Genomic DNA, 26,431 nt, shown 5'->3' with positions numbered 1-26,431 from the left:
TCAATGGAAAGGCATGCCGGCTTTAGACAGCTCTCTCTCAAAAAGTATAAAGGCTGCAGCTTAGCTATTGACATCGGAGGAATCCTGAGAACTGGCTGAACATTTGTATATATAATTGTCCGTGTAGCTTAAAAACTGTAGGCATGGCGACGAGTTAGAAAAAGTGTAAAAATGCAAAATTAGCAGCTCAAAAGTTAGAGGGTGGGCCCATACGTTTCAATGGAGAGCGCAGTTGCCGAACAAATCATCATAGAGCCAAAACTATAAGTCACACGGCTTAGAGACTTACATTGTACGAATCAGCACAGTTGTGTGAACATTTTAATGTATAATATGTGTAAGAGCTGTTAAAACTGTAGGAGCGACAGCAGTTTACAAAACGTGTAGATATTTTCAAAAAACAGGCTACCACACTCTAGAATCTGAACATTCCACACATCCGCTTCAATGTTAAAAAAGGTCCAAAACAAACTTAAATTACATAAAAACTATAAGGAATTTTGAAAATCTGTTGAATGCGTTAAATGTGCTAAAGGTCCTGAACATTTTAAACTTTGAAGGAGGTTTCTAGCACAAAAAATGAAGGAGGAGATAGGTTTCTAAGCTGAAGAGAATTTCAAGGTCCAGCCATAGACTTCCATTGTAAAAAAAATATTGAAAAAGCTGAATATTTTAAAAAGTATAAAAGATATTAAAAATCTGAAAGATATCCCACAAACACCTTAAAGAGCTGAACATTTTGATAGTTGAATGGTTTCTGTAGCTCAAAGTATGAAGGAGTTGAAGGCTGAAGCAGGTTTCAAAACTCCCCCATTGACTTCCATTCAAAAAAACTGTTGAAAAAGTTGATTATTTTAAAAACTATAAAAGGTATAAAAAATCTGAAAATATTCCGCGCATGTCCTTAACAAGCTGAACATTTTGATACTTGAATGGTTTAAGTGGCTCAAAGTATGAAGGAGCTACAGAGAGCCAAAAAACGTACGGAAGAAGAAGTAAAAAAAATAAAGAACTGGATAACAATAGTGTGAATGCTCTAAAGCATTCACACTAATAAAGAACTGGATAACAATAGTGTGAATGCTCTAAAGCATTCACACTAATAAGAAAAGGTACAAGAACAATGGGTGCCAGCGCTTAGCGCTTCGCTGCTTGGCCCCCAATAAGAAAAGGTACAAGAACAATGGGTGCCAGCGCTTAGCGCTTCGCTGCTTGGCCCCCAAATATAGCTGCAAGCAGCGATGTGGGGGCCAAGCGGGACGCACGACCAGCGCATCAAAGACAACAAGCAAAACATGTCAAAAGCCAGACATGGTTGAACAGGATTCGATCTCTGTACCTGCTGCTTGCAAGGCCGACACGCTAACCACTGTGCTACGCAGGATGTTGCGAAAGTGAACCACCCTAGTCCACAAGGCATGTGAGCCTTCCCTAACCCCGTGAGTCTGAGTCCTGAGCACTTAATTAATATCACCTGGCAGGGTTGCTTCCTCTCGGTAGAGTGAGAGGGGGGGGTGTCGTTGTTTAAATTGGCACACAGCGAAAAGTATACATAGCATAGCTCAACTATTTACTTCTTCAGAATCCAGACAATCACGCGAACATTTCCATGTATAAAATGTCCTTCGGTCTTCAGAAGTGTAGGAGAGGTGAAGAGTTAGAAACAGTTTGAGATTCTAGAGCGAAGAGAGATTTTCTAGAGCGTGGCTCCATTGATTTCAATGGAGGGGGGGGAGTCATTATTCGAACTGTCCCAGAGTGAAAAATATACATCGAAAAGCTTAGCTTTTTTGATTTTATGAATCCCAAGAGTCGTGTGAACGTTTTGATATATAAAATGTGTATGAGCTGTGAGAATTAGAAGAGGGATGGCAGTTTAGAAAATGTGTGACTTTTTCCAAAAACCTCTGAAACTGGTGAAATTGTGCAGAGGACAAAAAGTGTTTCTTTCATTCTGCAATCAAACAAATGAAGTAATAATGAAACCATGGGGTGTTTTGAACTCGGCATGAGCCAGGGAATCCATTGCTACCATCATTTTGAAGATTGGCCATACAGTTCAAAAGTTACTGGCATAAACGCAACTCCAACTTTGACACGCTGGTGGCGCTAGAGTGCACGAGATGTCAACGTAAGGCTTGGTGACAGATGTCATGGGTGTGTCCCGGATGAGTGTGCCAAATGTGGTTTTGATAGATTAAAACATTACAGAGATATGACCCCAGTTCCTGTTTTGCAGCTTTTCGGCCAATTTTGATTGGCTGTCACGAGAGAACGCAATGGACAATCAAAAATCCCTGTAAGACTTTTGTGGACATCGGTCTATAGATTGTGCATACTGCGTGTGGTGCAGATTGGTGAAAAAACCTAGGAGAAGATACATTTTGAGTGTTTTACACTAAATCCAATATGGTGGGAAATCCAACATGGTGGAAAATGATGTCATAGGGTGCGTTGAACTTGGCTTGAGCGAAGGAATCCAACGCTGCCTCGTTTTTGAAAATCAGGCTTACAGGTCAAAAGTTGCATGCACAAATGCACCTCCAACTTTGACAGGTTGGTGGCGCTAGAGCGTTCAAGCTGTGGACATGGGTCTTGGTGAGAAGACTTTGGGGACTGTCATGAATGAGTGTGCCAATTTTCCCAACTTTTTACCATACGGTTCTATGGGCTGCCATAGACTCCAATGGCAGAAGAATAATAATAATAATAATAAGAAAAGGTACAAGAACAATGGGTGCCAGCGCTTAGCGCTTCGCTGCTTGGCCCCCAAATATAGCTGCAAGCAGCAATGTGGGGGCCAAGCAGGACATGCGACCAGCGCATCAAAGACAACAAGCGAAACACGTCATAGGAGTCTATTCAAATCGCTACCGCAGTTTTGAAAATCGGGCGTACGGTTCAGAATATACGCACTTCCAACTTTGACAGGTTGGTGGCGCTAGAGACTTTGAGGTGTCGACATAGACTTGGTGACAGGGGTCTCGGGACCGTCCACGATGAGTGTGCCTAATGTGGTTATGATACATCAAAACCTTACTGAGATTTGACCACACTTCCTGTTTGGCGGCTTGGACGCCAAATTCGATTGGCTGTAGCGAGCGAACACCTTCGACAATCGAAAATCCCTCTAGGATTTTTGTGGACATTAGTCTAAAGAATGTGTACAGCCAGTTTCATGCAGATTGGTGAAAATCCTTAGGAGAAGATACATTTTAAGTGTTTTACACAAAATACAAAATGGCGGGAAATCCAATTGGTGGAAAATGACATCATAGGATGCGATGAACTCGGCATGAGCGAGGGATTCCAACGGTACCTCATTTTTCAAAATCGGTTACACAGGTCAAAAGTTGTGTGCATTAACGCACTTCCAACTTTGACATGGTGGTGGCGCTAGAGGGTTTGAGCTGTCGCAATGCCACTTGCTGCCAGAGGTCATGGGACTGTCCCCGATGAGTGTGCCAAATGTGGCTTTAATACATTAACAATTTTCTGAGATATGACCACACTTCCTGTTTGGCGGCTTGGACACCAAATTTGATTGGCTGTAGCGGGCGAACCCTTTCGAAAATTGAAAATCCCTGAACATCCTATGTGGACATTGGTCTAGAGAATGTGCCTACCGAGTTTCGTGCAGATTGGTCAAAATTCCTAGGAGGAGATACATTTGAAGTGTTTTTCAAAAAATTCAAGATGGCGGAAAATCTATATAACCGGAAGTTATGGGTCCTTGAGGCAAATTTGTTCATCATGAGGAGAGACATATGTGTGCAAAGTGTCATGTCTGTAGGTCAAACGGGGCCTGAGATATGCCTGTTCAAAGTTCGCAAATTCAGTCGGCTGCTATAGCGCCCCCTATTGGCTAATCGATCTGGGTCGTGCTCCATGGACTCAGCACATCATCCTCTACCATCATGCAAATTTTGGTAAAAAGTTACCACTCCGTTCTATAGGCTGCCATTGACTTCAATGGCAGAAGAAGAAGAATAATAATAATTAAAGCTGCTACGCAGCGATGAGGCGGGGCCAGGCAATTTCCGACAAGTTTAGGAGCAATAAGCGAGAGAATAGGAGGACAACAAGAAAGTTGACATTCCAATGTTAATTTTGTACATTCATATCGTATCGTAAAAACATTTGTAAAACATTTTGATGCATTGTAAGCTCGATTTTGATAATTCAACAATCTGGTCAATGAGTTTGTGAATTACAGTCTGAACATCCAGTGGAGCAAGTTGTGTGGTGTTAATTGATTGAAAAATGTGGGATGAGATATGTTTATTAATTTTTACAGGTTTTGTCTGTTTTTCTTTATAATTGAACATTAACTTCAGCAGCTGTGTACTCAGTCAGTTGCCAATCAATCGATTTAGTCATTGTAGTCCTCGGCGGGGGCTGGGTAGGGTTGCCAACAGCGATGTCTTCGGAGCTTGCGTTGGATTGTGGGTAATGTAGTTTTCTCTGTATGTAGTGTTGGTTTCAGAGGACAGAATTAAACATATTTTTAAAAATTCAATTTTTGAGATAAAATTCTGAAAAAATCATACTACATCTTGGATATGTTGCCAATGTTGTCACTTTTTATGAGGATGATCAGACATTGATTTGGCGAGAATTAATAGGAACTGTATACAGAACTGTTAACAGTAAAACATTTTGAAGTGCTGTGGGCTCTATTTTTCATATTTCAAAAATCTGTGAGGATCGTTTGGTAAGGACAGTCTGAAGATACAGTAGATCAATTTTGGTGTCAATTGAACAAAAAATGTGGGAGGAGATAGGTTTGATAGGTTTTACAGTTTATGAAGAAATCAGAGTGATGGACTTCAAAATTCCTGCAAGGTCAAAGCGTATGAAAGTTTTGTCTCACTTGGGACTACATTCACGTGGTGGATTTACAGTGATAGCACCTATGGCTGATTTGTTATGATTTTTTTTTAAGTTTTAAACTTTAGACTTTTGCTGTAGCGCCACCTTCAGGTTTATTGACCTACAATGCAGGTTGAGGACTTTGGGTATAGTACTGGAGCTTTGTGCAAATTTTGGTGATTTTTTGTCCACGGGAAGTTAGACTTCAGTGGAAGATGGAGAATAATAATAATAAGTAAAACATTTTCATGCATTGTAAGCTCAATTTTGATAATTCAATAATCTGGTCAATGAGTTTGTGAATGACAGTTTGAAGATCCAGTGTAGCAACTTTAGTGTTAATTGATTGAAAAATGTGGGTTACAGGTTTTGTTAGCTTTTTTTTCATAATTGAACATTAACTTCAGCCGCTGTGTACTCAGTCAGTTGCCAATCAATCGATTTAGTCATTGTAATCCTCGGCGGGGGTTGGGTAGTGTTGCCAACAGCGATGTCTCCGATTCGTTGAGCTTGCGTTGGATTGTGGGTAACGTAGTTTTCTCTGTATGAAGTGTTGGTTTCAGAGGACAGAATTAAACATATTTTTAAAAATTCAATTTTTGAGATAAAATTCTGAAAAAAATCATACTACATCTTGGATATGTGGCCAATGTTGTCACTTTTTATGAGGATGATCAGACATTGATTTGGCGAGAATTAATAGGAACTGTATACAAAACTGTTAACAGTGAAACCTTTTGATGTGCTGTGGGCTCAATTTTTCATATTTCAAAAATCTGTGAGGATCCTTTGGTAAGGACAGTCTGTAGATACAGTATATTAATTTTGGTGTCAATTGAACAAAAAATGTGGGAGGAGATATGTTTGATAGGTTTTACAGTTTATGAAGAAATCAGAGTGATAGACTTCAAAATTCCTGCAAGGTCAAAGTGTATGAAGGTTTTGTCTCACTTGGGACTACATTCACGTGGTGGTTTTACAGTGATAGCACCTATGGCTGATTTGTTATGATTTTTTTAAGTTTTAAACTTTAGACTGTTGCTGTAGCGCCACCTTCAGGTTTATTGACCTACAATGCAGGTTGAGGACTTTGGATATAGTACTGGAACTATGTGCAAATTTTGGTGATTTTTTGTCCATGGGAAGTTAGACTTCAGTGGAAGGAGAATAATAATAATAATAATAATAATAATATAGGCAAATACAATAGGGTTCCGGCAGCTACGCTGCCTGGCCCCTAAATATAGCTGCAAGCAGCGATGTGGGGGCCAAGCGGGACGCACGACCAGCGCATCAAAGACAACAAGCAAAACATGTCAAAAGCCAGACATGGTTGAACAGGATTCGATCTCTGTACCTGCTGCTTGCAAGGCCGACACGCTAACCACTGTGCTACGCAGGATGTTGCGAAAGTGAACCACCCTAGTCCACAAGGCATGTGAGCCTTCCCTAACCCCGTGAGTCTGAGTCCTGAGCACTTAATTAATATCACCTGGCAGGGTTGCTTCCTCTCGGTAGAGTGAGAGGGGGGGGTGTCGTTGTTTAAATTGGCACACAGCGAAAAGTATACATAGCATAGCTCAACTATTTACTTCTTCAGAATCCAGACAATCACGCGAACATTTCCATGTATAAAATGTCCTTCGGTCTTCAGAAGTGTAGGAGAGGTGAAGAGTTAGAAACAGTTTGAGATTCTAGAGCGAAGAGAGATTTTCTAGAGCGTGGCTCCATTGATTTCAATGGAGGGGGGGGAGTCATTATTCGAACTGTCCCAGAGTGAAAAATATACATCGAAAAGCTTAGCTTTTTTGATTTTATGAATCCCAAGAGTCGTGTGAACGTTTTGATATATAAAATGTGTATGAGCTGTGAGAATTAGAAGAGGGATGGCAGTTTAGAAAATGTGTGACTTTTTCCAAAAACCTCTGAAACTGGTGAAATTGTGCAGAGGACAAAAAGTGTTTCTTTCATTCTGCAATCAAACAAATGAAGTAATAATGAAACCATGGGGTGTTTTGAACTCGGCATGAGCCAGGGAATCCATTGCTACCATCATTTTGAAGATTGGCCATACAGTTCAAAAGTTACTGGCATAAACGCAACTCCAACTTTGACACGCTGGTGGCGCTAGAGTGCACGAGATGTCAACGTAAGGCTTGGTGACAGATGTCATGGGTGTGTCCCGGATGAGTGTGCCAAATGTGGTTTTGATAGATTAAAACATTACAGAGATATGACCCCAGTTCCTGTTTTGCAGCTTTTCGGCCAATTTTGATTGGCTGTCACGAGAGAACGCAATGGACAATCAAAAATCCCTGTAAGACTTTTGTGGACATCGGTCTATAGATTGTGCATACTGCGTGTGGTGCAGATTGGTGAAAAAACCTAGGAGAAGATACATTTTGAGTGTTTTACACTAAATCCAATATGGTGGGAAATCCAACATGGTGGAAAATGATGTCATAGGGTGCGTTGAACTTGGCTTGAGCGAAGGAATCCAACGCTGCCTCGTTTTTGAAAATCAGGCTTACAGGTCAAAAGTTGCATGCACAAATGCACCTCCAACTTTGACAGGTTGGTGGCGCTAGAGCGTTCAAGCTGTGGACATGGGTCTTGGTGAGAAGACTTTGGGGACTGTCATGAATGAGTGTGCCAATTTTCCCAACTTTTTACCATACGGTTCTATGGGCTGCCATAGACTCCAATGGCAGAAGAATAATAATAATAATAATAAGAAAAGGTACAAGAACAATGGGTGCCAGCGCTTAGCGCTTCGCTGCTTGGCCCCCAAATATAGCTGCAAGCAGCAATGTGGGGGCCAAGCAGGACATGCGACCAGCGCATCAAAGACAACAAGCGAAACACGTCATAGGAGTCTATTCAAATCGCTACCGCAGTTTTGAAAATCGGGCGTACGGTTCAGAATATACGCACTTCCAACTTTGACAGGTTGGTGGCGCTAGAGACTTTGAGGTGTCGACATAGACTTGGTGACAGGGGTCTCGGGACCGTCCACGATGAGTGTGCCTAATGTGGTTATGATACATCAAAACCTTACTGAGATTTGACCACACTTCCTGTTTGGCGGCTTGGACGCCAAATTCGATTGGCTGTAGCGAGCGAACACCTTCGACAATCGAAAATCCCTCTAGGATTTTTGTGGACATTAGTCTAAAGAATGTGTACAGCCAGTTTCATGCAGATTGGTGAAAATCCTTAGGAGAAGATACATTTTAAGTGTTTTACACAAAATACAAAATGGCGGGAAATCCAATTGGTGGAAAATGACATCATAGGATGCGATGAACTCGGCATGAGCGAGGGATTCCAACGGTACCTCATTTTTCAAAATCGGTTACACAGGTCAAAAGTTGTGTGCATTAACGCACTTCCAACTTTGACATGGTGGTGGCGCTAGAGGGTTTGAGCTGTCGCAATGCCACTTGCTGCCAGAGGTCATGGGACTGTCCCCGATGAGTGTGCCAAATGTGGCTTTAATACATTAACAATTTTCTGAGATATGACCACACTTCCTGTTTGGCGGCTTGGACACCAAATTTGATTGGCTGTAGCGGGCGAACCCTTTCGAAAATTGAAAATCCCTGAACATCCTATGTGGACATTGGTCTAGAGAATGTGCCTACCGAGTTTCGTGCAGATTGGTCAAAATTCCTAGGAGGAGATACATTTGAAGTGTTTTTCAAAAAATTCAAGATGGCGGAAAATCTATATAACCGGAAGTTATGGGTCCTTGAGGCAAATTTGTTCATCATGAGGAGAGACATATGTGTGCAAAGTGTCATGTCTGTAGGTCAAACGGGGCCTGAGATATGCCTGTTCAAAGTTCGCAAATTCAGTCGGCTGCTATAGCGCCCCCTATTGGCTAATCGATCTGGGTCGTGCTCCATGGACTCAGCACATCATCCTCTACCATCATGCAAATTTTGGTAAAAAGTTACCACTCCGTTCTATAGGCTGCCATTGACTTCAATGGCAGAAGAAGAAGAATAATAATAATAAATATAGCTGCAAGCAGCAATGTGGGGGCCAAGCAGGACATGCGACCAGCGCATCAAAGACAACAAGCGAAACACGTCATAGCCGCATTCAAAGCTCTACCGCAGTGTTGAAAATCGGGCATACGGTTCAGAATATACATACTTCCAACTTTGACAGGTTGGTGGTGCTAGAGACTTTGAGGTGTCGACATAGACTTGGTGACAGGGGTCACGGGACCGTCCACGATGAGTGTGCCTAATGTGGTTATGATACATCAAAACCTTACTGAGATTTGACCACACTTCCTGTTTGGCGGCTTGGACGCCAAATTCGATTGGCTGTAGCGAGCGAACACCTTCGACAATCGAAAATCCCTCTAGGAGTTTTGTGGACATTGGTCTACAGAATGTGTACAGCCAGTTTCATGTAGATTGGTGAAGATCCTTAGGAGAAGATACATTTTAAGTGTTTTACACAAAATACAAAATGGCGGGAAATCCAATTGGTGGAAAATGACATCATAGGATGCGATGAACTCGGCATGAGCGAGGGATTCCAACGGTACCTCATTTTTCAAAATCGGTTACACAGGTCAAAAGTTGTGTGCATTAACGCACTTCGAACTTTGACATGGTGGTGGCGCTAGAGGGTTTGAGCTGTCGCAATGCCACTTGCTGCCAGAGGTCATGGGACTGTCCCCGAAGAGTGTGCCAAATGTGGCTTTAATACATTAACAATTTGCTGAGATATGACCACACTTCCTGTTTGGCGGCTTAGAGGCCAAATTTGATTGGCTGCAGCGAGCGAACGCAATGGACAATCAGAAATCCCTGTAAGACTTTTGTGGACATCGGTCTACAGATTGTGCCTACCGAGTTTCGTGCAGATTGGACAAAAAACCTAGGAGGAGATACATTTTGAGAGTTTTTCACAAAATCCAAAATGGCGGAAAATCCAATATGGCGGAAAATGATGTCATGGGGTGCGTTGAACTCGGCTTAAGCCAAGGAATCCAACGGTACCTTGGTTTTGAAAATCGGGCTTACAGGTCAAAAGTTGTGTGCACAAACGCACCTCCAACTTTGACATGTTGGTGGCGCTAGAGGTTTCGAGCTGTGTACATAGGTCTTGGTGAAAAGACTCAGGGGACTGTCATGAATGAGTGTGCCAATTTTCACAACTTTTTACCATATGGTTCTATGGGCTGCCATAGACTCCAATGCCAGAGGAAGATGAATAATAATAATAATAATAATAATAATAAGAAAAGGTACAAGAACAATGGGTGCCTTCGCAGCTTCGCTGCTTGGCCCCCAATTAAAGCTGCTTCGCAGCGATGAGGCGGGGCCAGGCAATTTCCGACAAGTTTAGGAGCAATAAGCGAGAGAATAGGACAACAGGAAAGTTGACATTCCAATGTTCATTTTGTACATTCGTATCGTAAAACATTTGTAAAACATTTTGATGCGTTGTAAGCTCGATTTTGATAATTCAACAATGGTCAATGAGTTTGTGAATTACAGTCTGAAGATCCAGTGTAGCAAGTTTGGTGTTAATTGATTGAAAAATGTTGGATGAGATATGTTTATTAATTTTTACAGGTTTTGTTTGCTTTTCTTCATAATTGAACATTAACTTCAGCAGCTGTGTACTCAGTCAGTTGCCAATCAATCGATTTAGTCATTGTAATCCTCGGCGGGGGTTGGGTAGGGTTGCCAACAGCGATGTCTCCGATTCGTGGAGCTTGTGTTGGATTATGGGTAACGTAGTTTTCTCTGTATGAAGTGTTGGTTTCAGAGGACAGAATTAAACATATTTTAAAAAATTCAATTTTTGAGATAAAATTCTAAAAAGAAATCATACTACATCTTGGATATGTGGCTAATGTTGTCACTTTTTATGAGGATGATCAGCCATTGATTTGGCGAGAATAAATAGGAACTATATACAGAACTGTTAACAGTAAAACCTTTTGATGTGCTGTGGGCTCAATTTTTCATATTTCAAAAATCTGTGAGGATCGTTTGGTAAGGACAGTCTGAAGATACAGTAGATCCATTTTGGTGTCAATTGAACTAAAAATGTGGGAGGAGATAGGTTTGATAGGTTTTACAGTTTATGAAGAAATCAGAGTGATGGACTTCAAAATTCCTGCAAGGTCAAAGTGTATGAAAGTTTTGTCTCACTTGGGCCTACATTCACGTGGTGGTTTTACAGTGATAGCACCTATGGCTGATTTGTTATGATTTTTTTAAGTTTTAAACTTTAGACTGTTGCTGTAGCGCCACCTTCAGGTTTATTGACCTACAATGCAGGTTGAGGACTTTGGGTATAGTACTGGAGCTATGTGCAAATCTTGGTGATTTTTTGTCCACGGGAAGTTAGACTTCAGTGGAAGATGGAGAATAATAATAATAATCAAAATTCCTGCAAGGTCAGAGTGTATGAAAGTTTTGTCTCACTTGGGCCTACATTCACGTGGTGGTTTTACTGTGATGGCACCTATGGCTGATTTGTTATGATTTTTTAAAGTTTTAAACTTTAGACTGTTGCTGTAGCGCCACCTTCAGCTTTATTGACCTACAATGCAGGTTGAGGACTTTGGGTTTAGTACTGGAGCTATGTGCACATTTTTGTGATTTTTTGTCCACAGGAAGTTAGACTTCAGTGGAAGATGGAGAATAATAATAATAAGTAAAACATTTTAATGCATTGTAAGCTCAATTTTGATAATTCAATAATCTGGTCAATGAGTTTGTGAATGACAGTTTGAAGATCCAGTGTAGCAACTTTAGTATTAATTGATTGAAAAATGTGGGTTACAGGTTTTGTTAGCTTTTTTTTTTCATAATTGAACATTAACTTCAGCAGCTGTGTACTCAGTCAGTTGCCAATCAATCAATTTAGTCATTGTAATCCTCGGCGGGGGTTGGGTAGGGTTGCCAACAGCGATGTCTCAGATTCGTGGAGCTTGCGTTGGATTGTGGGTAATGTAGTTTTCTCTGTATGAAGTGTTGGTTTCAGAGGACAGAATTAAACATATTTTTAAAAATTCAATTTTTGAGATAAAATTCTGAAAAAAATCATACTACATCTTGGATATGTGGCCAATGTTGTCACTCTTTATGAGGATGATCAGACATTGATTTGGCGAGAATTAATAGGAACTATACAGAACTGTTAATAGTGAAACCTTTTGATGTGCTGTGGGCTCAATTTTTCATATTTCAAAAATCTGTGAGGATCCTTTGGTAAGGACAGTCTGTAGATACAGTATATTAATTTTGGTGTCAATTGAACAAAAAATGTGGGAGGAGATATGTTTGATAGGTTTTACAGTTTATGAAGAAATCAGAGTGATGGACTTCAAAATTCCTGCAAGGTCAAAGTGTATGAAGGTTTTGTCTCACTTGGGACTACATTCACGTGGTGGTTTTACAGTGATAGCACCTATGGCTGATTTGTTATGATTTTTTTAAGTTTTAAACTTTAGACTGTTGCTGTAGCGCCACCTTCAGGTTTATTGACCTACAATGCAGGTTGAGGACTTTGGATATAGTACTGGAGCTATGTGCAAATTTTGGTGATTTTTTGTCCATGGGAAGTTAGACTTCAGTGGAAGGAGAATAATAATAATAATAATAATAATAATATAGGCAAATACAATAGGGTTCCGGCAGCTACGCTGCCTGGCCCCTAATAATAATACCATCAATTACAATAGGGTCTTCGCCCCTACGGGGCTTGGCCCCTAATAATAATAATACCATCAATTACAATAGGGTCTTCGCCCCTACGGGGCTTGGCCCCTAATAATAATAATAATAATAATATAGGTAAATACAATAGGGTTCCGGCAGCTACGCTGCCTGGCCCCTAAAAAGTGAAGCAAAATGCAGTGCAATGTACAAATTACGATATAGTTAAATATATTCAAAATGGGAGGCACAATTACAGTGTACTATATACAGAATGGAGTGTGGTGAGTGTATGTACAGTGTGTGTGCAGATTGTAGTGTGGTGGGTAAATGGTAAATGGTAAATGGACTGCACTTATATAGCGCTTTTCCACCTTAGCGGCACTCAAAGCGCTTTACAATGGCCTCTCATTCACCCATTCACACACCAATGGCGGCAGCTGCCATGCAAGGTGCTAACCTGCTCATTGGGAGCAATTTGGGGTTAGGTGTCTTGCTCAAGGACACTTCGACATGTGGACAGTCGGAGCTGGGATTTGAACCTCTGACCCTTCGATCACTGAACGACCCACTCTACCAACTGAGCTACAGCCGCCACCGGTGAGTGGTGTTATGTACAGTGAGTGCAGTGTGTGTGTGTGTTGTTAAGGTACAATATGTGGAACAATCAGGGGTCGTGTGCAAGTGGTACAGGGGGTATAGGGTCAGTGTGTGTGTGTGTGTGTGTGTGTGTGTTTGGGGGGGGGGGGGGGTTGTCGTGGTGGGACACAAGCCTTGTTTATGAGTCTGATGGCTGTGGAAAAGAGGCTGTTTTTGTGGTTAGTGGACCCGATCCCAATGGACCGCAGTCTCCTGACAGAGGGGAGTGGGTCAAAGAGACGGTGACCATGATGGGAGGGGTCGGCCGCGATCTTATTGGCCAGTTTTAGGGTCCTGGAGCCGTGCTTGATACACCAACAAATGGCAAAGTTTAATTCCATGTCCAACTATTTATCTGCTCCCAGAGAGCCTTGTCTTTCACTTCGTAGAAGTGCCGATGGTGACCTTATTTCATCTAAATGAGAATAAAATCCATCCCTCATTGACAATACCTGATGTTCTATTATCAGTGACCTATAAGTGTGTGTGTGTGTGTGTGTGTGTGTGCATGCGTGCATGTGTGTGTGTGTCTGTGTGTCTGTGCATGTGTGTGTGTGCATGTGTGTGTGTGCATGTGCATAAGAGAAAATACTTGAATCCATTAATCCAAACTCATACAACTAATTGAAATAAACTCTAAGAGCCTCTGACTTGGCTAATGGCTTAAGGACTACCGGGCTAGCATTTAGAGATTGCATTACTTTTACAACGGTCAATTACTCTCAAATTGATGAAGACAAACCAAGTCTGGCGTAGCCATTACAATAGGATATCAGGCATTTAGCAAAATTAGAGAGCTTCTGTAAATACCACACTGAAATGTCACAGCCAACATCTTGCCTTTAGACCAATCGGATATCACTATCCATCTGATAATCACTACAGTATAATCACTATACTCACTATCCATCTGATAATCACTACAGTATAATCACATTACTCACTATCCATCTGATAATCACTACAGTATAATCACTATACTCACTATCCATCTGATAATCACTATACTCACTATCCATCTGATAATCATTATACTCACTATACATCTGATAATCATTATACTCACTATCCATCTTATAATCACTATACTCACTATCCATCTGATAATCACTACAGTATAATCACTATACTCACTATCCATCTGATAATCACTATACTCACTATCCATCTGATAATCACTATACTCACTATCCATCTGATAATCACTATACTCACTATCCATCTGATAATCACTATACTCACTATCCATCTGATAATCACTACAGTATAATCACTATACTCACTACCCATCTGATAATCACTATACTCACTATCCATCTGATAATCACTATACTCACTACCCATCTGATAATCACTATACTCACTATCCATCTTATAATCACTATACTCACTATCCATCTGATAATCACTATACTCACTATCCATCTGATAATCACTATACTCACTATCTCAGCTCTGTCGCAGCTGTCATTATCCATTCCAACCTTGGCGTTCATGTCACCTATGATCAGTAACATATCGTGTTGAGGGATTGTAGCATTTGTCGTAGTTTCCATAACAGGCTGTCTCTTCTTTGTCTGTCTTCTTCCCCATGCCCAACCCCCAACCTGGAGGGCCAGGTGTTGCTTTTCATTTGGCCTCTACCCTGAAACCTGCCCGGCTTGGTTGAACCTGCTGGGGTGGGGGGGTTGGGTGACCCCCCACTGGTAAAGCCTTCCTGGTCACGGAGGCACACAAGCCTTCCCTCCACAACAAGGTAGCAACACGGGGGAAGGGTAGATAGATATGTTCGTTATAATTAAATTACATCCAGATGAGATTGAAACCAATGTAATAATACACATAATAATAATAATAATAATACATCATAGTACAACTTTATTTGTATTGCACCTTTCATACATATAAATGCAGCTCAAAGTGCTTTAAGACAGAGAATTTACATGCACATGGTGCTTCACATAAAAATAGCCATATAGGTACTCATCTAATGTGCCGTGTATCATGGCCTTCATAGAATGTGTGAAATTGAATGATCCAATGATCAGACTTGTCTTCATTTGTAGACCATTGGAGAAATACACTGTTAACTAAGCTTGCTAAATCTGCTCATGGCAGTGGTGTCACTGAAATTACATACCGCAGGCTGAAATCCCGCGATGGTGAAATGCTGCGGCACAGAAAAATTAGGCTACCCACTAAAAATAGATTTATAGAGATTCATGCTTTCTCGGGAAGAGAATGATTGTCTAATACGAACAAGTCATTTTCTAAACCAGAGTAATTCACATAGACATGAGTGATGTACAGTAGTCTAACCTCTCTTCAAACCACCTGAACATTTATGGAGTGGAAACCCTTGCGATTCACATAAATGGCACTATTACGCATGGAGCATGCAACTTGGGTGTAGCCTACAGTACTTCCAGGAGACAATGTTTATCCATTAAAGACATGGCTTATTACACCAAGACCGCATTCATGTATACTGTCAACAGTGCAATAGAGGGATAATTTGGTCAACATGCGTTTCCGATGTTTAGATAGATTGGGGGGAACACTACAATGCAGTCCTCAGAAAAACCTTTTTGCGTCGGGTCCCGTTTGCCAACCTGCCCCGTTGACCAAAACGTTGGCTTATGCCAACTGCCATCATTTGAATTTTAGCTGACATAGCTAACAACACGAAACAAAACACATCACCACATCTTTCTGTGGGCTTACACATGGATTTTAAGTACTGACAGCCACTATTTCATATCATTAGGTGGCTCTGTCATTTGCGATCATTCACACACGAGAATACCAGTCTCCTCCTGTAGCATAAAGTATTGGTTTCCTTTCCTCTCCATAAGTTTGGACATTCATTCATTTAGCCTGCGGTACGCGTCATGACCTAGCCTACGCATGCATCAAATATAGCCGGCACTGGATAGCCGCTATATGCCCCTTCATCCACTCACACCTACCCCAGTCTTTACACTGCGGCATACCTGATTGTCTTGGGAAAGGCACAACCTTCGCTGATTCATTCAATTATTCCATAGTACCGTGATTGTGGCCTCAATCTTCAAGGCAATTAAATTATTATTTTTGTATGACTTCCCCTTACATTTCTGAGCTATGCACTGTAGTACCTACCATAAGCTCAGCTGCCCTGGCATTTAAAGGTCCCCAAAGGAATCTTATTATTTATGAGCAGGTCATTTCTGGCTCAAGGTGAATCTTCCATTTCAAAAGGACATAAATCAACACAATTAATATGTAAATAGATAATTACGAAGCACTTCCAATGAAAGGACCCTCTCTCTCTCCAGAACCCCATGCTTTTAACTCCAGCCATCACGGACGAAGGGTCTGCTAATGGATGTGTTGTACTCCCATTGTTGCAGTTCATGCGTAACATGGCTATGTAAGTGAATGTGATATATTAATTCAAGAAAGATAATCAAGTTAACATTAACCCAACTAACAACAGAAAATGCACATGGCATCAGGACAAATGGATCAAATTGAAAAGATTTTCTCTGAGAATAACATGAATAAAATGATATGAGAATAACATGAATAAAATTGTCCTTTTGTTCACTGGGATGGAACGTCTGTCTCCAAACTAATCAAGAAAAAGCTCTTTCCCTAGTAAGTGGGTGCAAGTGCAAGATGTCTCTAATTTGGGAACAGACAGAATAATCAAGGCACTTACTACTCAGACTAAGACCTTGAGTTGTTCAGCTCTGCGAGCCGTTGAGTAGAACCACCACGAGGTGAACTAGAATCTGTTTTCCTTCAACAGGCACACAAGGGCGCTTCATGTTGGTATAGAAACCCTCTGCCTCCCTCAAATTCCCCCTTTATAGCATTTTTATAATGCAAAATTAGATGAATTTTAAGCACAGTGACTGCATACAAGCATGACTGCTTCATGCAAACCGTGCCCTCACTATGCACAAAGAACAAAGCCTTCAGTGGTCCTCATTTTATTATTTTCGTAGACAGGTTAAGCTTCTTTGGTAACAAGGTCATTCAGATGATTCTGAAAACTGTCTTTGGCAATATGTAAAAATTTACCGTGTTCACCTGGTGGAACAGAATACAACACTGTTCCCTGACACCATAAAGGTCACTGTCATGGACTCACTCAGAAACTTGGCAAACGCTCCTACACAAAGTTCTAGAAAATGTAGCCAGGAACATCGATATACTGGAGACAAAGATGTTGTGACTGTGTCTTTGTTAGGCAAGGCAAGACAAGTTTATTTGTATAGCACATTTCAGCAACAAGGCAATTCAAAGTGCTTTACATGAGACATGAAAAGCATTAAGATGAAGTGCAAGAAACATTATAGAAGGTCATATAAAACGAAATGAAAAAAAAAAAAAAACATTATAAAAGGACATTTAAAACAAAATGCAGAAAAAATAAAATACAAAAATAAGTTACAGTGCATTGTACGAATGAAAAATTATTTGATTTAATAAAAAGCAGCGGCAAAAAGAAGTCTTCAGCCTTGATTTAAAAGAACTGAGAGTTGCAGCAGACCTGCAGTTTTCTGGAAGTTTGTTCCAGATATGTGGAGCATAAAAACTGAACGCTGCTTCTCCATGTTGTGTTTTAACTCTGGAGGCAGAAAGCAGACCTGTGCCAGGCGACTTGAGAGGTCTGGATGCTTCATAACTGGATGGTTCATAACGTAGCAGCAGATCAGACATATATTTTGGCCCTAAACCATTCAGTGCTTTATAAACCAACAGCAGTATTTTAAAGTCAGGATACTGTTTGTTCTCCATTTTGCCCTTCAGCGGGCTGAAAGTGAGAAGAGAGAGAGCAGACAGATCCTAGGAGGCTGGGCTGGATAAATAAAAGAACACCTGGCTCTAAGAGCAGCTGCAGGCCCAAGGTCAAGTCCTACAGAGAGACACAACTCCCAGGTTTCAAACACAGCACCAAACTGGACCTACACATGTACCTGGGGATGGACACTTTACCGTCGGGGTGGGCACATGATTCCTTTACATGACACCTGGCTGCTTTTAGATGTCTATACACATCATTGGGTTTTTATCATTGGGTTTTTTAAAGACTTGTTTCATAAAACTAGCCAACGCAATTTACAGTCCTATGCTTGGTTTATGTTGGAGACAATGACAGCCTTCTTATCAGTTTTAACTAGCCTTGTGAGACCATCCTGATAATACGAATTCACATTCTGTTTTACAGATCAATCTGGGCTTCCCTCTATCTAGAATGATTTACAGGGACTACATTTGCAAACGGGCCATCAGGAACAACCCCTGATTGGTTGAAGACGTGATACACAGGCCACCGCTGACAAAACAGTCATGGCGTCTCCCAAATCAAAGAGTGGTAACATTCATGCTAGTAGAATAAACACAGCTACAAGTGCAGTTGTTGCAGAAATACTCAATAAAAACAATTAAACAAGACCAAGAATCTGCACTAGTGTAGTTTTTGGGCGGAAAATACATTTTCGCTATTCTTCTGACTGGATTTGAAAAAAGTTTGAAAACACTGATTGGATGAAGGGGTTTGTCAATTAAGTACACCCGCCCACTGAAATTGTGGTTGACAGGGGGAAGGCCAGACCAATCTGCAGAGAGAGAGAGAGCTTGTCAGATCAGGATTATCTCACAAACCAAATGTAGCTATGAGTTCAGTACCCTGATACTGTATTAGTTAAAAGTACTGTATATGAGGCTTGTCATATCTTAGAGGGAAGAGTCCCATGACAAAATAATTCAATTTTCAGGGCAGTAGGCAAATTACTGTACCGGGAGGCTCTGCCTGCAATCTCTATAATACAGTCCTGATCCTGATATTTTGTTGCCAATAGAATTTAGAATGTTTGAAATGTTATGGCAACTTAGTGTTTGTTTGTTTATTTATTTATGTTTATCTATGCCCCCCCCATTGCTATCTGTAAAGTGGATTGTTTTGCCTCTGTGTATGAAATGTGCTATACAAATAAAGTTTTTATTTGATTTGATACAGTCAGGGAGTTTGCCAGTGTGAAATCCATTCTGAAGCAGGGGAAAAGTGCTGGGCCGGACGGCATTCCCCCACAGTTCTTGCGATCTTGACGATATCATCCTGTAGATTTGCAACCTTGCTCTGACGAAAGACAACAAGCCTAATATGCGGTCTCTCTAACATCATCCCAGTGTCTAAATCTAGAGATCTCTCAAAACCAGACAACTACCATGGCATCAGTCTGACATGTATCATTGCAAAGTTGTACAATCACATGATACTGAACCAGATCTGGTGCACCATGAAACCTCACTTGAGAGGGAACCAAAATGGCTTTCGAGAGGGGAGAACCACGTTAGCCAAGATTTTGGCTTTAAAGAGGATCATCGAAAAGGTGAAAAAGAACAACTAGACAATGGCGCTGTGGCAGCGGTAAACACAGAGATCCAAGTTTATTCTCAGAGCACTTCTGTTACTGATAGCTGAAAGGATATGCCAATTTTACCAAATAAAGCCAAAAGCAAACTACCTATCCCACCTTTAAAGGATAAGGACACAGAATTCCATGTTTAGTCCTATTCCTGGCTTCCCTGGCATGTATCTGACTAGTACAGGTTAAAATATTTCTGTTTTGTTCCATACAGAGTTCTGTGTCAATAACGTCGACGCGTGTACCCTGGCTTGTTGCTAGCTATGGTCACAATCGAAAAACTCAAAAAAGTATGATATACGTGGATTTCAAGTTCAGGAATTATATGGTTTATGCTTACCAAGCTCTGAAGTCGTCCTGCAAACACCATAGGTCATTTTGCCTCTGCATTTCGAAACAACAGTAACTTGTAAACAGTACTAATTTTCACGGAACATACAACAGCCATCCCTTCACGCTGTAAACCTCCGCGGAATTCGGATTCGGATGTATCATGTCCAGCTCCTCAAAGATTGTGCAAAGCTCTTTAGCCCATGAAGATCTGTTTAATTTGCCCCATATGAATACTTTTTGGTTTATTCTGTCCTCTGCCATTCCTACAAAGTGATTCCATAGCCTCACCATTTCACACTTTCCTTGGACAGGCCCTGGGGTCCAGCCCATATCTCCCTGGATTGCTGAAATCGGAGCAGATCTATGCACTCCCAGGAAGCATTGCTCTATTCTGAACATTATATTCTTAGCTTCTTTTGAGCCCCATACACCAGCAGCATAGTTCAGTATGGGTGAGACACAGGCATTATACAATTGTGTGTAAGTGGATTAACTAAATTCATTACATACCTTCATTTTGTTAATATTTGAGCCGAAGGCTCTTTCAGCAGAGTCAGCGAGGGAGCGAATTCTAGCCTCACAAGTCATATATTCATCAAGTAAAAATCCTAGATGTTTGTACACTTCAGCATATTCTAATGTGACTGGACCAAAATTAAATGTTTGTGTGCTTCTCCCAGTGCCTTTCTTTCTAAAGTGCATTATTAGGGCCTGAGCAGTGGCGGTGCGAGGCCCTATTAAAATTGTAAGGATTATTATTCTCCTACCTTCTCTTACCTCCTTCTTCTCCCCAAACAAATGCCTTTTTGGCGGCCTAAACATCGATGAAAACGTATGAAACTTTGCAGATAGGTCAGTCCCGGTGAAAAATTTGATATTTCATGGGTGACGGAAATGGCTGTGGCAAAACGGCTCAAGAGCGTCCCCTGGAAAATTTAAAATGGCGAACCCCACCTTTCAGTTTGATATAGGCGAACAAAATTCGGTGGGCATATGTAGCTCATTGAGACACACTAATATGTCTCTTGAAGCTATACCCAACATCCAACAGGAAGTCAGCCATTTTGCTCTTAATGTACCATTTTTTTCCTTGTGTTTACCATTTCCATGCCTCGTACTTTAACAAACAGATTTCATCCAATCAACTTCATATTCGGTCAGCTTCATCTTAAAGTCGCACTGAAACGGACGTTTGAGATCATCCAACTTCCATAGTTTGGCGTATTTCCGACGCAAACAAGCTATGAGGGTGGGACATATGTTTAGAAGAATTTGATTGGAACATTGACAAGTGGACGGGTTTTAAGAACTTTAGACAGATTCGATAGAAGGATAGCGTTGATTGACGGGTGGATGTCGTGAGATTATTGGCCTTAAATCTAAGGTACCTGTTGTCGTCATTGCACGTGACCTACCGTTTTCCAGGAAGTAAGAAATGATATACTTTGATATAAGATTACAACAAAAGTTTAATTTTGTTATTTTTTTGGCATACATTGTTGAATAGGTGAACACTATGACCAATTATGTGAACCAAAATGGGACAGAAGGCTTTTTTCATTTCAGTGCGACTTTAAGACCTTTGTGATAAAAAAAAATAAAAATAAAAAAGTTTTCACCAAACACCCTTGCTATGGCGCCCCCGCCAAATTTTGACATTTCGCCATAAAACAGCAAGTCCTTATAACTCCTACATACATGATCCGATTTGCACCTAATTGCTCACGCTTCATGAAGGTCGCATCCTGAACACATCTTTGCATCGGTATTGAGTCATATAGCGCCACATACTGGTGAAACCACAAATGCCTTTTTGGCATCCTAAACATCCATGAAAACGCTTGAAACTTGGCAGATACGTCAGTCACAGTAAAACAATTGATATTTCATGGGTGCCGGAAATGGGCGTGGCAAAATGGCTCCAGAGCGCCCCCTGGAACATTTAAAATGGTGAGGCCCACCTTCCAGTTTTTCGTAGGCAAACGAAAGTTGATAGGCATAGCTAATTTATCCATTTCTCTTGGAGAAATGGATACGTGACACAGTGGCGACGTATCGGCATGTACCGTATTGCAGTGCACGTCACATCATTTCAAAACGTGGGGCGGATGATGTGACACCTATAGAGCATGGTGCTACGACGGTCCCGGAACCGGATTGTGTTAGTAGGGATGTCATATACTGAGTAAATTCAGTCAGCATTTTTGAGAGAGAGACATGATTGAAGTCTCCATTGACAATCATCAGCGCATTTGGGTGCATTGTGTGTAGGTCCGCTACCTTGGAGTGAATGACGTCAGGGGCGCGTACAGACGAGGATAACAATGGCATGCGAGAATACTGTACTGTGCAGTAGGCCCTACCAGTAAAGAAGATGCACATAAACACACAAAGCAGCTGTCACAATATACAGTTTAACCCAAGCCTAGGGAAATGTTTGTGTGTGTGTATGTGTGTGTGTGTGTGTGTGTGTGTATGTGTGTGTGTGTACATGTGTGGGTGTACACATACCGATTTTTATGTAAATAACATTCCTCATTTGGTGAGAATGTTTTATATTAAAGAGGCATATACTGTGCTGCACATTATAGTGATTAATTTGATCCTAATGCAGTTGATTAATGGGATCCATCTCACCACCTTTGTCATTTGTATGAATGCATTCCATTACCTTTCACAGGTGCTTAGGTAAGTGAAATACTCTTTTTTATCAATCATAAAGTGTCACATAAAAGAGTCTTTTGAGAATAAGAGAGAAAAATGAGTTCAATTCGACTTGTTGAGGGGGGCATATTTCAGGATTGATGTATGATATTTATCAATTTGCATGTTCAAGTGGGATATTGCTCTTGTGTGTGATAGGGCTACAGTATGGTGAATAAGGTGTGACTTTCAAAGAGAAATTTGGCAAGAATCCAATTAATTAACATGCTCAATCTGAAGCTTTTGCATACATTCTTACTGTTGGATCGGTCACAGCCAGTGTAAGGTGAGCAGTCCACACTACAGTATTTAGCAGACCGTCATATTGAAATTATGTTCTCTGTGAAACAGGTTACTGAACGATAAACGTGGAGCCTCCAATTTGTCTCCGCTTTGAGTCTCAGCGTGCACTGTCTATCAGAGAGAAATGGCAAAGGTTGAAATGGTTATGCCCACTGGTTTATTAACAAGCATTAATTTTTTATTTCACATCATAAATAAAGTATTGAAATTGTGACAATGCCGCAACTTGGCCATTTCCCACGGGTAATCATATTGATAGGTTATAGGGGCCTCGGCCCCTGCACACAACATAAACTATAAATGAATGCTTTGAAGCTACTGTAACAAAGAGAATTTATGATGCGAGAAACATGATAGGTTAGTAAAGTTAGTGCTACTGCCATGTGTTGGTTTTAAAAGCTATGCTAATAGTGCTGCTTACTGTATATCACCTTACATGGGCAGTGTTGGGGGTAACAAAAAAATGGTATAGCCTCATATTTCTTTTTGTGGTGACAGTAATAACACACAATGTTTCCAATTAATCAAGCAATAATAATGAGTCATCATACTACACTTCAAATAAGTGACTTTCAGAAACAAATAGGTGCTTTTTGAGTGAAGATTCAAAATTGCTAGCAAAACAGTGCTTCCTTGTTTCTTGTGCTACCATACTGTGGGTGTTGCTACTGTACGACTGTATCACTGATGGCAACACCCAGGGATGGGCAGTATTTCTATTACTTGTAGTTGAAATATGTATTTCAATTACTTTGGAGTATTTTGTAATTTGTATTTGATAAGGCCGATAAAAAATCAAATGCAATTTGTAACAAAATATTTTAGAGTGGAGTAATTTTGTATTTAAAATACTCAAAATACTTTCTCCACAAATAAAAAAAACACAAATAATACAAGTGCCAAAAAAATTAGGCTCGCTCGCTCGCATTTAATGTCCCCACCAAAGCTCAAATCAAAAATCCGCCTTTGTCAACATTTGTATGGATCATGCTGGTTTTCAAAAATGTGAGTGTAAAAATGTCCCAGTTTAAGTATTTTTGTACTATTTTTGAAGTTTCCTTTTTGTAATTCCTCTCTACACTGCTAATGGGATAATTATCTTGAGGGCAATGAAGTGTGTGCTTGACAAATTATATGTGCTATGTTTTGGTATTCAGTGGCTTGGAGTGTGTGAATTAATAAGCACCAATGGTTTTTTTGGGAGTGTGTGTGTGTGGGGTGCGTACGTGCGGCATGTGTGTGCGGGTGTTGTGTATGGTAGCAGGGCTGGCTGGAGGGTGTTGGTGAGAGCATCTGTTCTCAGTGTAATGGATGTGTTCCTCCTCCTCCTCCTTTCTCAAACTCTCTTCATTAACAGTGTTTAATTACAGACATCCCAATCCGGTCTGGGACGGTGCTGTTGGGGAAAGAGATCACACACACACACACACACACACACACACACACACACACACACACACACACACACACACAAGATTGAATGCTGTGGTACACATAAAACATATACATGTTTTACATACATGTATTTTTGGTGACCCTTTTTTGCTTGTGAGCACCACACTTAGAACTATAAATGTAGTGCAGCAACTTTACATGTGTACATGTACAATGGGTACACAGTGTATCACTTAGAAACTGTATCATTTAGAAAGAGGAACTTTGGCTGATCGTTCTGCTGAACACATTTTTCGTCACGTTTTTTTTGGACAAAATAATTTGGTGATGGGGTACTCCACTTGGGGGCAGGGATTTCCAATTATGATAGAAAGATCTTGATGACTCAGCTTTTACAAAGTTGTTCAGTCGTACAGTATTGTGCAGCTGTTGGTTTAGGACTCATTCCAAAATAAGTTTATTTTAGTTTGGTTCAGAGGATACTCAATCTAGTGAAGGTTCCAGGGGGGCACGCACACGTGAAAAAGTAATACGCTTCATATAAGCAGTTTATTGTATTATGCTGTCATCTATTAATTTGTATTTGACGGTCAAAACAAGGTGAAAGCCGAGTGACTAAAAACATTCATCATCATCATCATCGGGTAGCACAGACGCGCCCCCCATCTTTGTCTCCAGTCTCGGTCCTACATACACCTGGTGATCTCATCGGTGGTCTCCACTTCCGCATCCATCTTAATTATGTCCATTACTTCACAGTGGGATCCGAAAGGAAGCCTCTCTTAAAAGGTAGAGTCACTGAGTTGTCTGTTAATCTCGAATACATAATCAGTAACATTCTGCAACACAATAGCACCCCCTCATCAGGCAGCCCTACCACAACCTTATTGTCCTTACTCAGATCTAATAATGCTTCTCTCTCTGTTTTGGACAAATTATTGTACACATTGTATTCATTTTTCTTTTTTTATAGATCTTTTACATCATTTTCCACCAAACGACAATACGTATCAAGCGAGGCATTGCGATTCATGGGTGGGATAAATGTGGAGCTCTTCTTAAAGGGAATACGCAGCATGTAGTGGTGTTGGGAGTGGTAGGTGGGGGAGCAGCTTGTGCAGAGTGATTGTGTGCTGAGGGACAGTCTCTTTCCTTTGAGTGGAAGTTAAGTTCCTAAAGAACTTTTGAAATTCAATAAAAGTCTCAAAGTCATTGGTTTGCGCAGTGGGCGCAAAGCTCACTCCCTTACTCGGTGCTGTCGTACAGGCCTCGGATAGCGGTTTCTCAGAGAGGTTGGTTACCATATCCTCCTGCTGCCGCTCCGAGTGGTCCGGGGTGACGTACGTCGTCCTCCGCTGGCCTCTCTTGCATCGCTTATGTCTGGGAGCGGCCCCTTCCATCGGTTTGGTCTTCTTGCATGGGCGTGTCTTAAAAAAGACGCTCCACGTCCTGATTGGCTGCTCGTGTCAGAGCCAGACTCCAAGGAGGAGTTAGACGGCCAAGCTCTGTAATTCCGGGCCCACTGACGGCATCCTCGGGTTCATTGTCCATTGTCTCGTTGTGAATCCCTTTTCGGTTCTGATTTTCCATCTTTCCAAAAGTACACCTTGTTCTGTTTATAGTCCTCAGTGTCTCGTGCAAATATGTCTTTTTTCAAGGTTTTGATTCCATTAGAAATGTTGACTCGATAACGCTCTTAATCCCTTTTGATTTCAGCCAATTTATTTTTATCAGACAGTTCTTTGGTTAACTGAGTCTATTTGTTTTGCCTTGTTTCGTGTCCGTTCCATTTGTTCGGTAGTCTCATTAATGGCAAGAGCCATCAAATCAAAGGAACACTTATTCAGTATCTCACACCAATGTTTGCAAAAGGCAGGATTGTCTAAGCCTAAACCAGGAGCTTTCTGTAGTCTGCTACACAAAATGAGTTGCCACTGAGAAAAAGAGTAGTAGTAGTGTGCACAATCAAAAAAGTCCCTATACATTTCCCCTCCTCTACCTCCCTCATCTCCCTAGCTCACCCTTCCTCTCTCTACCCCCCCCTCCCTCCCTCCCCTACCTCTCCCTACT

The 26,431-nt window shown here is 41.0% G+C and overlaps 1 protein-coding gene across 1 annotated transcript in view; it reads right to left on the bottom strand.

The window, feature by feature from the left end:
• LOC311322782 (leucine-rich repeat transmembrane neuronal protein 4) overlaps positions 1-25,761 on the bottom strand; it is a gene marked incomplete at both ends in the record, with an annotated part of 185,468 nt that extends 159,707 nt beyond the window's left edge. Inside the window, one exon of the mRNA XM_084454896.1 lies at positions 25,611-25,761. Coding sequence (XP_084311022.1) covers positions 25,611-25,761 — 151 coding nt within the window. The remainder of the gene's footprint in view (positions 1-25,610) is intronic.
• Positions 25,762-26,431: the final 670 nt, after the last annotated feature.

The sequence above is a fragment of the Borostomias antarcticus genome, assembly GCF_949987555.1.
Source record: "Borostomias antarcticus genome assembly, chromosome: 2".
Classification (NCBI taxonomy): domain Eukaryota; kingdom Metazoa; phylum Chordata; class Actinopteri; order Stomiiformes; family Stomiidae; genus Borostomias; species Borostomias antarcticus.
Note: the sequence above shows the minus strand (reverse complement) of the source record. Positions and strands in the feature narration are given on the sequence as shown.